This window comes from Pseudoliparis swirei, chromosome 2 (assembly GCF_029220125.1).
Source record: "Pseudoliparis swirei isolate HS2019 ecotype Mariana Trench chromosome 2, NWPU_hadal_v1, whole genome shotgun sequence".
Lineage (NCBI taxonomy): Eukaryota > Metazoa > Chordata > Actinopteri > Perciformes > Liparidae > Pseudoliparis > Pseudoliparis swirei.
This window is the reverse complement of record NC_079389.1, coordinates 15,556,027-15,574,005: the sequence shown is the minus strand read 5'-3', so window position 1 is coordinate 15,574,005 and position 17,979 is coordinate 15,556,027. Positions and strand designations below refer to the sequence as shown.

General features: G+C 41.4%; 1 protein-coding gene across 1 annotated transcript in view; it reads right to left on the bottom strand.

Moving 5' to 3' along the window:
• Window positions 1–535: 535 nt before the first annotated feature.
• Window positions 536–17,979, bottom strand: part of stxbp5l (syntaxin binding protein 5L) — a 135,736-nt gene continuing 118,292 nt past the window's right edge. Inside the window, exons 21-27 of the mRNA XM_056438653.1 lie at window positions 13,521–13,688; window positions 5,640–5,879; window positions 3,928–4,285; window positions 3,468–3,633; window positions 2,623–2,734; window positions 1,273–1,493; window positions 536–810 (exon numbers count right to left, since the gene is read on the bottom strand). Coding sequence (XP_056294628.1) covers window positions 769–810; window positions 1,273–1,493; window positions 2,623–2,734; window positions 3,468–3,633; window positions 3,928–4,285; window positions 5,640–5,879; window positions 13,521–13,688 — 1,307 coding nt within the window. The 3' untranslated portion in view covers window positions 536–768. The remainder of the gene's footprint in view (window positions 811–1,272; window positions 1,494–2,622; window positions 2,735–3,467; window positions 3,634–3,927; window positions 4,286–5,639; window positions 5,880–13,520; window positions 13,689–17,979) is intronic.

The following is a 17,979-nucleotide window of genomic DNA, read 5'->3' as shown; positions in this document are numbered from 1 at the left end:
CACGGTGCAGCCCAGAGTAATTGGTAAGAACCAATTGTCAGTATAGTGTTTGAAGAGAAAGTTAACTATGTTCATCTATATTGTGATATTTCATATTTGCTGTAACTGAAGAAAGAAAAAAAAGAACAACAAATTAAAAATTAATAAAGGGAAAAGAATACTAGTTTTGGCTTAATAGCGATGCAGGTATACAGTTCCCTTTTCATATATATATATATATATATTTTTGTCAATATTTCAAAAATATAAGTTTTTTTTAATAGTTTCCATTGTTGGCTTATATCATTAAATAAAACTTTTTATTTGTGTATCTTCTGTTCGAGTAGCATGCTGCTTGTTAATATGGCAGTTGGATATTAGTAATAGTCATCCATTTTTGTTTCATGCATTTCTTGTTGGTTTCTTAACTTGTGAGTATCTACACAGTGAGGTCCAGAAAACCCAACCACGCACATCGACCCCCCCCCCCCCTCTGCACACACACACACGCACACCCACACCAACACACACTGGATATTTCCAGTTGCATCTACAGTCCATCAAATGCAACCATGTGCCTTTCTCTTTCTGTCCTCATCCATTCGTGTCTACAAGGAACTAACACGTCGCCTTCCTTCCACAACGCGACAGCACCGGAGCCTGTTCAGAAGCCGTGAAGACAAAGTCACTCTTGAGTCTCTCTTTTAATTGCTCTCATTTCTGGAGTGAAAGTCCCTGTTCCGGCAAAAAGCTCCCGGCAGATCAAGGGCAGCCTCAGCCCTCTTGCAATTAGAACCGGTACCACTTCTTGTCCTTGCACTTCAGCATCAGCTGTAGAAAGAAAAATTCACATACAGTCAATGGTGAGGAATTACAAGTTGTTAGTGCTCCATTTCCTTTGGAATAACACCACATTTTTGAAAGGTTTGCATTGAAGCTGTTGTATGTAGCATTTTAAAAAATCTGTATCGCCATTTAGCATTCTAAATAAATGACATCACCCTTCGCCAAATCCCATCCCAAAACACAGACCAGCCAATCAGAGTGTAGCATCAGTCAGCGCCCACATATGTTAGAAGCAGCTAACGACATAGAGCGGGGCTTTGTGAAGGGTCATCTGGTGCAACCATGAGGTTATCATTTTCTGTTCACCATATCTTGACTTTCACTAGATTTCACTTTTCAACAGCATTTTTAAAGAAATATATTTACAATACATTTTAGATTGTTTTGTCATAAATGTGGTTGTAACATTCTATAAGGTTCATGAATTCTTAATAATCTTTATTTTACCTCGTGAGCGTGTTTGGAGAAGGTTTCTGCACCGGTCATCATGAGTGCGGTTCGATCCTCCAGCTCCCCAAGCTTTTGGCCTCTCTCATCCAGAGCAATGCGGGCCCGTGCCAGGTCACCTGCAACTCCGCTAGCTGCCACCTTCATGCCCTCCATCCCCGCCTGCCCAGGAATGTGCTGGGCTAGACTCCGAGAACCCTTCCCAGCTGCTGCCTCACCAACTGTCAACAACATCAGGTGGAAAGTTAAATGAAGGCAGGCATAGCCTGGGTCACTATTATAGCTATGATGGGTTTTTAGTAGCAGTTAACGCCGTGCGACATTAACGCTAATTTGCTTTTAACTAAAATATTAAAACGCAATTAATCAATTAGCCTTTTTGTGGACTTGTGTTGTGCGTTGGGTTTGTCAAGCAGTCCGCCTCCTTCCGCTCGCCCCAGTCCGCCTCGCCCTCTCCGTCACCTCCCTCCGAGAGCAGAGGCGTGACGGTGGCGAGGCGAAGGCGGACTTTTTTTTTTTTTTTTCCGCACGACAGCAACAAGGCACACAGGAGCGGCTCCGGGATAGAGATGGCGAGAGAGAAGAGGAAAGAGTGGTGGAGACAAAGACACATGCTGCATGCTGCGACCAACAACCAACACGCGTTTTTTACAGATACAAAACAAAAGAAATTTAAGAAAAAGAATTAAGAAATTACTTGCTGTAGAGAAAGATAGAGAACATGACAGGGGGCGGGCCTCACCTGGGAGAATGATAGAATGGTGGGGGAACATGGAATGTGTTTAAAATAAAAATTTAATTGTGTGTGAATTTACATGTGAGAAAAAAATCCAGAAAAAAGAGAGGACAGACAGACACATTTCAGTTTACCACAGTTTCCACTGCTGCTCAGTGTGTCTGCTAAAGTTGACAGGACCACCAATCTACACACACTTCTTTTTATCTATCTGAATGTTTCACTGAAGAAACAATTTATCATCCACACATTTAAATACCTCACACACACTTTATAGGTAGGAGAAACTTTGAACAGCTCACTCTGTTTTTTTTTTTAAAAAAAATAAACAATAACAAGTGTCTAAAATATACGCTGCTGTCTGGGGATTACTCATCATTTAGAAGATTTAGTCTTCGAAAAAAAAAAATTATTAATTATAATTTCAAAATGTGCGATTAATTAGTTAATTTTTTTTAATCGATTGACAGCCCTAGTTTTTAGCCCTTTGCTACTCAGTTCCTTCTAGATATTGATTTTTTTCAGAAATTACAAATGACATTTTCAGGTGGATTTGTTCACCTCAGAATAAAACCCTTCATACTGAGAAAAAGAGGAAACATAAAAAAACGCACAGAGCTCCTCTCTGTCGAAGTTATGAGAATGTCCTCCAAAGAAGCCCTTTAGGAATCCTCTGTTCTGGGCTTCCGGTGTTTCTATTGGTGTAAATAGCTCCCCCAGCATTTCCTGAAATTAAAGAAAATGGAGAAAAATAACTTTTTAACAATTAATACATTTTGAAAACAATTATTTCAAGTTCTGAACCAGAGCACTGTATTGCTGATATTGGTTGTCTACAGTCTTCCCTTCATTAAGTTAGTTACAAATCTCCCTCCGTGACCATAATCTGAGTAATTGCTGTTGCTGTACAGCAGGTGGCACTATGGCAGCATCATGTTACAAGCTACACCAACTGTTATGTCTGTGCATGTGCATTAATGGCTCTTAAGAATAAACACGGCTATGAATATAAATAAGCCAAAGTCTGCACACGCGCACATGCTTGCGCACAACACACACACACACACACACACACACACAGTAACACTAGATCCACCCAGTTGCGTTCGAAGCACACATGACAGGTGTGACATTTTACTTTAATGGCCTCTGCCAGCTCTGTGCTTCACCTCGGGTCGGAATAATGGCACCTGCTTATCAACTGCACCAATATCTTTCTGAACTCAGATCAAAAAATATGCGGAGGATGAAAATTACAAGTCAAGCAAATTAGAATAGTCTTACAGTAATGTGCACAGCATCATACATTTACTTACTACTCAAACAAAAAGCTAAATTCTTAGACGTTGCATGTCAGAGAGAGACAGATGTTTGTGTGTGTATGTATATATATATACACATTTTAAATACAGAAGATTGATAGATGGATATATGGATAGATGGATAGATTGATTGATACCTGCATGTTGTCACACATCTCCTGGCTGTATGTAATTCTCTGAATCTCTGTTGGGGAGCTAAGATATAGTGCCTGACCCCCGTTGGTGAAGCAAAAGGTTCTTGCGATGCGCATGTCTGTCAGAGGCAAGTAATTGACATCCATCAGCGGTCTTAGACTGGGCAAACTGTGGGAAGAGCACAGAAAACCAGAACACCTGAATTACCAGCAAAGTCAACCACGCCACAAATCAAATGTGGCAATAGAAAAATAGAGATATCAGTAACATAGAAAAAAAGGTAACACCAAATAACATAAAACCAAGCAGAATAGAGTTATTCCTTAACTGTTACCTCAATGATCAGCCCTTATCTGAGACAGTATATCAGCAGGAACAATACATCACGATTGAGAAGACAGTTTATCATGTTTTTCCCGGGAAATTGTTAAGTTTCAGGTAGACGAGTACTTGAGGTAATACCTGAGTGTCATAACGTGTCCGTTAGCACAGAAGCAGGCCAGGCACACACTGTTGCTCACAGAAACCACGTCGGCTCGCAGCACAAAGGACGACTCGGTGATGTTGTGGACATAGAGGCAAGACTGTGAGGGCATCAAGACTACTTTGGCCTGCCTCTCGGAGCACACCACAGCCAGATGCCCCTCTCCTTCTTGGGAGGATGATGATGAAAAGTGGATCAGCTTGCGTCGACGCACTCGGTCAGGGTCCTCGGGGGCGTTGGGGTCCCGCCAAACCTCATGGGGGCTCTGAATGAGCGCTCCCATACAGTCCAAGAAGCTGAAGCGCAACACCGAGCCCTTCAGCATCACGACCGTGCCTGGGAGTGTTTGGGTCAACAGAGGGAAGGCATGAAGTCTAAAACTACAATGTTCAAAGCTACACCACATCACCAAGAGGATCCTAAAAAAGATGGTCAAATACAAAATGTTCTGCAGGAGAAACGATCCACAATCTATAGAAGCACTATAAAAACACACAAGGAGAATTCAACGATACCTGCCTTTCTCTTCATTACTTATTTCTTGAAACTGAAATTGTGACTTTCTATAGTAATAGGCTTAGTCTTAAGAGGACAACTAGTACTTCAAAGGAACTGGATTTGTGGGTGTACTAATGTTTCATCTGTGAGTAAGAGACCTTGTCCTCACACAATAAGGTTTATGGACATGTATTACAGGTTTGAAAGGCTCAGTTGTGCTTAGTTTATAATTGAGTCCAAACCCAAAGGGGCAGCAAAATCTATCCTTGTCCCCAATTATAGAAGTAAGTCAAAGCTATCATGTATTACAAATGCTCTCCAAGCTATCCATGACAACAAATGTACTTTTGCTAACCGGCCTTATTAACTTCATAAGATGATATTATTTAAAAACAAAAAATAATAAAACTGCTCATTGTCCACAACATCCGTCACATTGACCTGGTCCCTTTAGACACTTTGAAGCTTTTTGTCTTTTTGTTGAACCATGTTATGCAAAATATATGAGTCAATATGAGTCCAACAAATGTAGACCGGACATTTTGAGCGGAATCATTTTGAGTTGGCCCAGCAGTTTAGAAACTCGCTCCTTTATTATCCAAATCCCACTGTGCTCCACTGTGCTCCACTGTGCAAGCTTCACAACAAATGATTAAACAACATTTAACAGTTTTCATTGGGCACAGGCAAACATTGAAAATACTCATTGTGTGTCTGTCATGTGGAGCACAACACCCATCATCACAGCTTGAAACCCACAGAGGAGGGAAGTTACATTTCAATAAAAATGATTTTCTCTGAATTGAAAATAAACTTCCATTGAATAGATTCATGGCTTCATTGTAGTGGTGAGTGAAGAGCTTCAATTGACAATTTATTTTGTGTTGTCTCTTTTCATCTTTTGATTAATTATGTCTTTGTCTTAATTTTTCTGCTCACGAGTCCTTGAATTGCTTAATTAATGCGATTTAGGGTGTATCATGGATTTTTCTATGACTATCTGTTGTGATAATATTGTACTCACCAAAGTATTGCTGAGATGTGGAAACTATACAAACTAACTACCAGGCCAAAGGTTTGGCTAGATTTTTTAAAACACTATATTTGAATGTACAATTAAACCAAAAGTGAGCACACTGGAAATGTTGTTAATAATCCACCATCTATGGACCCCTGTCTCACTGGAACTCACCGCTGGGGCCAATTGTCACCGGTTCCTCCATCCTCTCCTCGTGGGCGGTGGGAATGGACATTGGAATGAGAAGGACCACGCCTAAGCTGGTGCCCACCCATAGACATGGGGTGGGCAGTGCGTCACCCTTGCGCCCGTAGGACTCTCCAAACTGCAGTGTGGTGATGGCCTCTTTGGTCTCCCGGTCGATGCTGGAAACACTGGAACTGCGTGAGCGGCTGAAGGAGTTTTCACGGCTCTCTGTAGCAGCAGTCGGCAAACACAGAAGCACAGCACAGGTGGACACGATGCAAGGGGTGGAGGGGGGGGGGCATCAAGTGACAATAAGAGAGAGAGAGAGGGAGTGAGAGAGAACTACAGGAAACAGAAAGAAGAGTTGCAGGAGTTGTGAAAGGGAACAGCAATGTGGTGGGAAAAGAAGAAATAATGGTGGTGTGACAGGACAAGCCGTTAAAAAATAAACAAAACACGGTGAGGAGAAGGAGAGTGATCAGGAGCTCGGGAGACACATGTTCGAAAGGTCACGTGTGTTTGCCCACAGATTTTATTTTTTACGTCAACACTGGAACGCGGTGAAACATGTGATACATTGAGAAGAAATGTGATATTTTAATTATAAAGAGACAACATGACAGACACGACTTTTTACACAGAGCCTACGCACACACATGCCCACACACACACACACATACACCAATGAAAATGTCCAGGTACTAAGGAGATTCCATTCAGCGGCCTAACACATATAGATACACTTCAAGCTTTTTCAAACCCACACACACATATTTACAGACAGACAGATACACACTAGAATGCAAACACACACACACACACTTGCCGTTGCACCAAATTCAAGAATCCCAGAGTGATACCCATGTGTGTCCTCCATTGTATGCTTAAAGCCTCCGTCATAAGAAGTATTTATGTATTGTTGCATTTCATTCTGAATTATTTACAACCAGGCAATGTGCAGCACTGCATGTCCAGCCTAATGTTGCAGAGTGCCGACTTTATGCAACAGCAACTACAGATGGGTGCAAAGCCCGGCGTACACGTCAGGCTCAAAGAAAAAGAAGAAAGGTTTGACAGATGTTCAATGTGTGCAATTTAGAGGCACTACGTGAACCACAATCCGTACAGGTCAATGGTCATCCACTATTTATAGAAGGGGGAGGGGGGCTTGGGGGATAAACAGTGTAACTCTGCAAAACATCTACGCTACGCACTGCGTTAGAGATGGCATCACCCCACACCGTGGGACATGAGCAAGCACTTCTCGGCACGTTTGAGACGAAACAGGGCCACAGGACGGACAGACTGACTTGACGGACGCATGTATAATAATCAGCAGGACAGCGGTTGATGGGTTTGAGGCCGAAGCCCCCTTACCTCCTTTCTCACTCCAGCAGAAGGGGGCGGTGGTGGGGTGCTCGTCGTGGGAGTACATAGTGACTCCGTGAAACTGCTGAAGCATTGCCCTCCTGGATGCATAACCTACTGGTCCCCCACAACATGAACCCCATAGAACAAACCACACGCCGCCATGCCCCAAAGAAAGACACACACACACACCCACAGCCACACAGCCACAGCCACACACACACACATGCACACATACATACACACACACACACACACACACACACACAGCCACCATCACACGCGCAAGCACAGCCACCCCGCCATAGACCAGACAAGACGGACAGATGAACAGGAGTACCGGAGGATGAGAGAAAGAAAAAGAGAGAAAGATCCAACTGAGTGAGAAGGGAATGCTTCAAATTTATACAAAGACAGAAAAAGAGAGGGCGCCTAAAAAAGAGGCCACTTGTTTATGTTTCTGGTGGCCACACAACCTCCACCCGCACATCCATCTTCTCTTTAAACCCCTTTTCTGCACCATCTTCTCAACGAAACACTGTTGGCAAGAGTGTTGTGAAAGCTCGGCTCCAGCATCCCGACACAGTGATCCGGCGCGGTCAGCAAAGAGCTGCTGTTCAGCACTGTTGCACGACGACCACATTTGTACAGCTTTTGGAACGTTTGGAGTGGATCTGTTTACAAACTGGTAACAAGGATACACATTTAGAACCAAATCAACAGAAATGAAAACCCCTCCACAAAAGGTGACCACAACGCCGCGGACGTCATGGAATTTCTGGTTGATGTCGTTTTTGCCTTGTTTGCAACAGTATTGGAGCATTATCGATATAGATAGGTACTATTTATGAAAAACCTTGTGGGATCGTGATAACAATGCTGTACAATGCTGCTGGCAGCCACAGCAGCAAAATAGCCTTTTGCTGTGCGTCTGGGTAGCAGCGGCTTGGTTCTGCCACGTGTCGCCGGGGTGTGTTGACGCTGTGTGACAGAGCCTGTGGGGCTAATGAAAGTCAGGCACAGTGGTGCTCTGACAGGACACAGGGACCCCTGGGGACCCCGACAGGGAACTCCAGGCGGTGTCAGAGAGGTGATAAGGGAAGGCAGACAATATGAAGCAGTGAGACAGACAAAGTGCTATATTTATACAGTGGTACGTTCACATACACCCACACAGTGTAGAGGGACACGGACAGACACCTGGAGATTCCTCAAACAAATACTTTTTAAAACTTCTATCTACTATCACCGCCAATGATACTGCTTTGTGCCAAGCTATGCTTTAATACAATTAACATACAGTATATACAGATGATGTACTGCATCCGATACATTTGCCAGTGTTTAAATTGTGAGCATGATTGGTAATTAAAAAATCTTTGACCTAAAAATGCAACACTTTAACAATTAAGATGAGTTAGTTATTTATAGCAGAGATCCAGGGAATATTTTTGCACACAGCAATGAAATAGCAAGTCCACTGCTTCAGGTTTGTATCTTTGTGGTGAAACATTCATGTGGGTGTGGAGCTTTTTCAGCATCTGGCTCGGAAGTCACTGAGACTGAGTCAGCTCATCTCTGTGCCAAGGTGCAGTACAATATCACTGTTGCTTTGTGATATTATGTGATTATGTAACATGTGGGTTATACTTAATCTCAGGGTTACACCGTGAGGAAACAACAACTCTTCTTTCTATGTTGATAAACAGATCAACTGATAACATCACATCTATTTTCCAAATCTTAAACATCCACTGAAATGTGTATGCCCGCATCTACGGGCAAAGCTCATAGTATTATACAACTGTGTGTTCAATATTTAATAGGTGTGCTGACGAACCAAGATGGGAGGCATGGAAATGTTGATTGTACATTGAGTCTGACATCCCATGCCATTTCCCTCCTGTCTCCTCGCCTGGCATGCAGGTCTCATTACCATTGGCCTCATCTCTCGCACCGCTCGCTGACCTTTAATTATTCCAGTGAACCTGCTGGCTTTTCACTGTGTTAACCCTCATTGCATCTGATGAACAACAGTACCAGTGGTAGGCAGCAGATAGACAACATGCAGCGGTCTGCTGAGAAAAGCGACTGTTCACACATACTAAACGCACATTTAAGTCTTTCAAGTTTCTTTTCACACGCATATCTTATGGCAACTGATTTGTGGTTTAAAAATGACACTACACTATATTATACCAGGCCTTCTGAAGGGATGGATTCAATGGATCCCACAAGAGAAAGGGGCGGTGCTAAAGAAAACTTCTAACAAGAGATTCAAAAGCTGGAGGGCGTTACAGTGAAGACACAACATAATATATCCTACTGTAAAGTTGTCTTTGAACCATCGGAGGATTTGAAAGGGTGAAAGGAAAAATCCTGGGCTTTACACTACCCCAGAGTGGCTGTTGAACACACTGTTTTTTCTGAACACAAATGCACTTTGCGCAAAAGACAAGACACCCAGTGGTCGTTGTCATGACAAATTCCGGACATTGATGACCGTTGTCAATTTGATTTAAGCCAGTCACAGTCGGCAAGTTATTTCAGAACTACACAAGCACTGTTGACCGCTGAAGCACACAAAGGCAAGGTGGTCAGCCCTCAGACAGACAATGACATGCTTCTTAAGTGTCAGACAGGAGCCGTGGGGCTCTCTCTCTCACACAGAGTTTGTGAAAAAATAAACTCTAGGTTGTCATGACCTGGTATATCTCACAAGCATGGCCATACTAATGGAGCCAAAACCCAAACTACTAATTTGTCATTTATGTTGAGGGATTACAATGACATGCTGACACAGCCTATGATTAGCACAATGTCACTCAAACAGGAAGTAAGTGGCCTGTAACAAGTGCATTCATCTCTGTCTACCTGTGAGAGATTCTCTCTTTTGGTTATCTTCAATATCAAGCTGCTACCTCGCTAAATCCAAACTCAGAGTTTCATGTTCAATTAGACAGTTTCATATGGATGTTTTCAGAGGTAAAGGATCATTAAATCAACTGAGGAAAAGAGCGACCATCGTCTGCATTGATGATGTCGCTGAAGCCTCGGCAGTGGCTTCAATAAAACATTCAGCTTATGCTAATGCAAAACGGCTTCCCTCTCAGCTCCAGGTCACTGTTGTATAATGAGGTCGGTGAAGATGGCAGCGTGAATCCCATTGCAGAATTGGTGTTAAAGGGTTAACTGTGAAAACACCACTGCTATAACCCTGTTTATTATTTCGAATAAATACTTTGCATCAGTATGTTTGTTAAAACCCTTTAAAGTCTGCACAACAATAACATTTGGATGTTGACCCAAAATATATCTTCAAAGTGCAGCCCATATGTGAAGGAAAATGCTCCTATTTGCAACCATTGTGTGTTGTCTTGGTGTGTGTGCAGGGTGTTGTTATTTAACTGTAGCATTTTGGAAACTGAGTTTTCTACTGTAAAATGAGCCTGGCGGGATACAGCCCCGGCTAAAAGTAAACACAATGAGCTGCACAGTCAGAGCTTTCCAGAAGCGTTCTCTCTTCAGAGACACATGTTTATGATGTGGTTGAAGCCTGAGCACCATATGAAGGCAATGTAATGCAGGTGGGCACCAGGTGTATACGCGAGCAACATCATGTTGTGTGCAGTGTGTCTTTAAATGAAGTACATGGACATGTTCTCACATGCCATATTCTGTAAGACAATATGCAGCTTTAAGGTGGTAAATTACATTTTCACTATCCACAATTTAAATTAGAGCACTGCAGTGTTTGACAGCGTCTCTGCCTACAGGACCAACCATCACGTCTGTCACTTCTCTCTGGATTATCCATTCCATAAACCTGCAGTCTCTTTGGTCTTATTTCCGTTAACCTCAGAAAATCACCCAGCAATGTGAATCCTTGTTAAGAACTTAAGTTCAGCTCACAAAAACATCAGGCAATATGTTGCTGGGACTTTTTCCACTGAAAGAAAATGTTCAGTTTGGAAGAGAGATAAATAAAATATCCAAATTGAACAGAGAATGTCATGAGTCCTGTTAAGATGAAAGCGTGGTGTCATCTTTGTCCAAGGATGTCAACGAATGCGCTGCATTTGTGTTTTGATGTAGGTTTTCTGGTAGTGACAGAATAAGTGCAAAATGTCCTCTCGTGTAATTAAATGCTGATGAACAATCCTGACGGAGACCATTTTTATGTGTCAGTTTCTAGGTAAATATCTCAAAATTACGCTGGTAAGAGTGTCATTTTAGGTCTCCACTTGACATATGCTTCTTTGTTTTTGCTTTGGCATATATAATAATATACCCAACAACAAGCCTAATATATGATCTAAGTTTCCTTTTGATAGTAATCAAATCTTCAAGGAAGATTACATGTGAAAGATGCTGAAAATGAGGAAGATAAAGGCCTGGCTTAATTTAAGTTAATTAACAGGTGATACTATAAACATACACGAGCTATAAAAACACTAAGACACCTGGTAGAGACAGACATAGATATACACACCAACAAAAGCACACAGTCCTTACACAAAGGCATATGTACACACACACACACACACACACACACAGACACACACATAGCCAGCTGGGTCAATCATTTTTAGATGGTATACAGATCAATGTCAGAGTGTGAATTAATGGAGTTCAAATGAAAGAAAATAAATGTCAGATATGCCATTGAGAATTTCAAAATGCCAAAGTGCAGATCATGCTTGAGCGGTTGTCTTGTACAACTTAATCACCTCTTTTTATTTGTGTGTAAACTTAAAAAAACAAAAAAAGTGAATGTTTTGGTGGTATCCATTTGAGAGAAAAATTGCATACTCGCTAACGAGTAAAGACATGCTTCCCTCGGCTCAAAGTTTATGGATTATGAGAAAGTCAGGAGGTGTGGCCACACTTCATAAATATTGTGTGCTTTGTTTCCCTAATCAAAATAATAACATTAAAAAAATTAAATAAAGGAAAACATTTTTAAAAAACATGACTGAAGACACATTCACTTGATTGAAGAAGATTCACTGTGAGATCCATTGCAAACACATCAGTGCTGCTTTTCAAATTAAATTGGAGAAGAAGAAGAAAAAAACCAAACACTGGAGAAGTATAAAATACATTTAGTTGAACGACATCCTATTGCACCAACCTTCAGGCCTCGGACAAGGTGTACGCAAGCAACAATGTTAAGGAAACAATGTAATGGCCATTGTTTGCATTCAAGAGAAGCAGAACCTGTAGTACAAATGTTGTATATGCTAATGCAAGCTGCAGAGTTATATGTGTACAATAAGATGAAAGCAAACGCACACATACAGCAGTAATAGGCATCACGTTGATCTGGTAACTATCCGTCAGCACCTGCTGGCTGATCACCAGATCACTTTGTGTGCAATCGTATTTAAAGAAAATGAAGTTCATAGGCATAGGCACCCCCCCCCCCCTCCTCCCACAGATACGTTTTTTTTTCTGATTGGCTATTGTGTAGCCCATTTCTTTTTTTGATTGGCTGATAAGTGGCACCTCACAGCAGAACTCCAGGGAGCTGATTCCTCCACGGTGAGGGCGCGCGTTCATCTTTGCGTGCTGCGTCACATTAAAACATTAAATAGATTTTTTTTTTTTTTTGAAATCGATGTGTGGCGGTGCGCGTGGGAAGAGACGAAAATCGTGAGTCTCACGAGTAGTTTTGCCAGGTCCGTTTTTTTCCGAATTGGGGCTACTTTTGAAGTGTTGCAGCTGGTTGAATTTTTGTCCGCTGGTTGGGTAGACCTATTTTGCATGCAAATTACATGAATATCTTTAAATAAAAATCCATATTTTAAATGAAATAATTTATTTATCCCCAAATCTTACCAAACTGACTCCAGATCAGCTGACACGCACACATCCGCGCGCACAGGTGACGCACTCACACACTCCCCCCCCCCCCCCCCCCCCCGTCGATAACGCTCTCCGTGGGTCACTTTCCTATCTCAGGGGCATCATGAAGGAGTTATGGGTACTGGACATGGACTTTAAAAGCAGTGTATATGGTTTGGCATGGGCATATTTTGAGTTCTGATATTGGGCTGGTTTTTGGGCTGGTTTTATTGGCCATTGGGCTGGTTTTGGGCTGGTTTTGTTTGGCCATTGGGCTGGTTTTGTCACACAGACCTGGCAACCCTGGTCTCACGCTCAATGCGTGACACTTGAGAGCCCTGCTAACACCTCGCACCCCGTAGCCTGTCAAGCTTCCTGTTCTCCCTTCGTGATTTCAGAAACAAGGCCTCGGTCTGTAAAGAGAGTCACTGGCAGGTTTGATCATCTTTCGTTAGCTAGATCGCGCATCTACAAAAGTAGCCTCGGTTGTTTTTATGCTGCTAACTTGCATTAGCATACGCTTGTCTTGTGTTTACGAGGCATCAGGACTTCATCTACTTACCCCAGAGTGCATGGGAGCATGGCATGCACTTGTTGGGAGGGAGGGAATGTTATAGAGGCTTAGGGATGGGAGTTGGGAAGACAAGCACACACCTTCAGTGTGGGACACAGGCAAAGAGATCTCCATGCAAGCAGCGGACTGGGCCTTGCGGAAGGGCGGTCGGCCAGGCCCTCTGCGGGTAAGCCGTGGCCCCTCGGGACCCATCGGGATGCGAGGCTTGGGCTGGGAGGTGGGGCTAGTGCAATGTCCATTGACATGATCTGTAACAACGGCAAAGTATTAGCAAACAAAACAAGGAGGGAAACAAAACTTTCATATTCTAATCCACGACCGCAATATCCATCTTCATGTAATTTAGAAATCTTCAAATAAGGTGAGATCATTTTACGTATTTATAATGCAGTTTTCAAGGATATAGCTTGAGCTAACTCACCTATATCTGTTTAACAGAAAAACATTTGACTTTAACTTAATTTAATGTACTATTTAACTCAGTATTATACAACATGACCTATGAAGATGGCTATTTTTGAAGTGTAAGAGGAGCAAGCCAATGTAAACCAATTGGATTGTCAAGGAGAATTAGTGGTGATGAGAGTGAAAGGGAAAGCGAGAGTGAGTGACTCAAGACTGGAGAGTGGATTGAAGTAGGTATGAGCAGGTAAGAGAAAGAGAGGCTGAGGCGACAGAAAGGAGAGCAACATGCAAATTGTGAGGGCAGTTTCATCGGTGCCAAGAAAGAGGTATGAAAGTCAAAAGAGAAACAGGTTTAATTCATCTCCACTTCGTTTCTCTTTGAATTGATATTTTTCAAAAATGTCTTTGTGACATAACTGGTAGAAAGCCACAAGTGAAGACAAACGGAACAGTAAAAGAATCTTTAAAAATAATCGTACATCTGGTTTTTAAATTCTAGTGCAAATTTGTAGCACACAATTGGCTGAAGATGGTGGTGAGAGGAAACACTTGTTAGATTCGGTAATTGTTGCCTTACATGCCCTCCTTTCAGGGACTGAGTTGGTTGGAAGCTTCATAGCATTGTACCGTTCTTGTGTGTGTGTGAGTGTGAGCAAAATAATTTGTTTAGAGACAACCAATTTTACGAGACAAAGAAAAACAGAATTGTGTTGATTGGGTGAACTTCTTCGGTGTCCGATGTTTAGTAGGCAAGACAAAAATGCTGCCAAGAAAGCCTTAATTAGCAGCTTCATGATACCTTTGCCTGTGTGAAAAACAGTACCCTTCTCTTTAATGACATCCCCATGGCAGTAAAACCTAAGTTAAAACGAAGAGGCTGTGATCAAACCTTTCCGCTCTGGTTTTCTCTTCGAGACTCATGAAGCGTGAGGAGAATTAGTATTGTGTTAATTAGTAAACACACAAGACAGCGTTTTCTAGTCACTGTCGCTCAGTATTTTTGCACTCATATCAAAATCCAAGTCTCCTGTTCAGCCAGTACATGCACAAACGATTCAATTTCAAAGTGAAGATGAAAAACTCTGGCGTGCCACGCAGTCCACGTGCAACGATCGTCTGGTTTCACAGCAGGACGGACCGAGGCAATATCGGGATTGAGAACTACAGGTTATAATGGATCCACCAATGCCAAAGCCATATGACGACACCGCTGTGTATCTGTCTAAATGTCGCTTGCCTAAGAATGTTCTGAAAGTAGTACATATAAGAAAGATCCCCCCACACACACACACACACACCCACGCACACACAAAATCGCCCAGAGTATGGAATACTGCACTTGTCCACACAACCACACACACACACATTTGCACACGGGAAAATGTAATGAGCTTAAAATGCTCTCTTTTAAATCAGACATGTGTTACAAGGCAACAATGTTTAAGGTTAATCTTTTCAAAGTTTGATTAAAATGTTTTGTTAATGTTTACTAAATAGAATACAGGGTTGACCAAATTAAATCCCCACAAAAAATACCTGTCAGAAAAAGAAAGGTCATTGAATGAGGCAAGTCACAGGAATAAGTAGGAGGCGGCACGAGAAGCAGCGGTCTTTAAAGGAGACTCCATGTGTGAAGAGAAAGGGAAACCTGAGATTGTGATGTGTACAGTAGTAGAGATGTATGGGAGGGAGAGAGACACTCAGTATCTATAATGCAGATGATCCAGTCAAAATTAGATGAAATTACTGTTTAAGAGAGAAATGAACGAGTTACAATGAGAGAGGTAGCGAGTGGTCCAATCACTGTAGAACAAGGCTATCGATGGAGGAAAGGTTGTGTAAAATCAGAAGATGGTCCAATCATGATAAAGGGATAGAAAGCCTCAAATTTAAATATGGGCATGAGTTACAAATCACCTTTATAAACACTTGCAAAATGTAGAAGGAACATATACAGAAGAGTTAAATCAAATAAAAATACATTTAGGGGAAAAATTGACAAAAACGTAAGTCCGACAGCCTCGTGGGCTGGTTGAACATAGAGAGTGACAAGTAAACTGAAAGAAGAAAAACTACTTAAGCAACATTAAAGCCTAGAAAACAAGATCAAATCAAAAACTAAATGGCTTAAAGGAAATCAAGTGAAAACTGCTGGCTTTTGCCTACCGTACCAAGATCAGTCTTAAGATCTGTTGGCAGACTTAACTTTCTGCCGGGTCCCTTTACTGAAACAAAAGAATAGGAAACAAAGCACCAGTTAATCCCTTCAAGGAAAAATATTAAATAAAGAAAAAAAAGATATGGTAGTAGTAATCTAGGTTAAACAATGACAAAACAAAACAAAAATAATGGAAATCACTCAAAGGAACAAAGAACCAGAACATGCAAATTTGTGCAGATGCACACGGCAGGCATATTTAACAATGCATGCTCCCAGGCCAGTGTTCCCAGCTATCGCTACAAGATCAATGTACCTCTATTGGCCCAATTGTCAGGTTATTCACATTCTGAGCATGGCACTTTTTACACAGAATGGCTATTGTTTTGTTGGGTTGTCAAAAGGGCAAAAATATCTTATTTAATTTAGTCTGGATGTCAAACGTGATCTCTGCACATAACTCAAATCTGATTAACTCTGAGATGAAATATGTCACTTTTGCGACAACATATTTATTCTGCTTAAATGCTCCAGTAAAATTGGATTTTCTAAGGCCTGGGATGTCTAACATGAAAGCACAAATAAACAGGGTGACACCACAGGATGTCAATACAAAAAATAACAGTCAGACACTGAGGGCAATAAAATAACTTCTTTAAAAGAACATTTTGCAAGCATTTTGCAGAGAACTGCAAAGGTCAAACTTGAGATGTTATGAGTCAGTTCTCCCATCAAAAAGAAGGCAATAATTCATTGTTTCTTTGTGTACAGTGTGGAAGAGACGGGATGGGGATTACATGAATATTTATACATTTCATGACCACGAGGAAAATAGCATGATCATGAAATTACTCTATTTATAGTTCTGACCACTTACTTTAAAATTGTAAAATCAAAGAGTATTGCAAAATAATGTTGACTCTGCCATAGAGCGTACAGCAGAGGGCATGGAGCCAACTGGAGGAAATGGGAGACTTTTTCTTTTTAATCTACTGTAATCTAATGCAATTTATTAAATTGTTACCGTATATTTGCTGTGAAGGGCAATGTTGTATCAAAGGTCAAAGGTCATTTTGAGGAAGAATATATTTCCTTTATGGGAAATTGTAGGTTTATGGTGCCTGTCTGATTAATGTTGCAAATTAGATAATATATGAGCTATGTGTGTGTGTGTGTGTGTGTGTGTGTGTGTGTTTGTGTGTGTGTTCATAATAAACTACAGTGACCAGATGCTGCTGCAAATATATAAAATGTGCAGTGTTGGGGATACAATGACAGAGAAAATGTTCTCATAATAAACCTGTTACACACAGATGCTCCTCTGTTTAATAGCCCAGTGGTTAACACTTCATGAAATGTTATTTAATCAAAATGAATGTGTGGGATTTATCTGAGGAGCCGAGGGGTTGTTTATTGTGAATGTGAACAATAAAAAAACAAACATTAATTACCATTGGTTTTTGCAGCTTTTTGCTCCGCGCTCACTGAACCCCCATGCTAACTTTGGTATTTTCAGAAACTAAACTTCATTAAATCGATGTGGATTAATACTATTATTATGTTTTATCATTTATGTGCATAGCTGAAGAACATTTTACTAGAAGCTGCTTTCTTGTTCTTATATTTATGTGACAACATGTGACACTTGTATGACATCACTTTATGTTCGACTAGCCCCATTTGTGACCTCAGCAGTCCGTTTGTTACTCTGTGATTTGGTCACATATAATTCTTTATGCAAACCGTGGGGTTTTCTATTGTTAGCCATGTATTCAGCAGTGTGTCGCACCTTGAAAAGTGTGTTTGTCTCCAGATGTTTACGGTGAATCTGAAATAATAAAATGTTTGCCCGAGGTGAAACGTTTCAATCCAATATTTCCAAAGACTGTGCTATTTTGCTCTGCTCTTCTTCTCCGCTGCACAAACCCGAGATATATTGGATTTAATGTTGCACTTCTTCATGGTCAACAATTGTA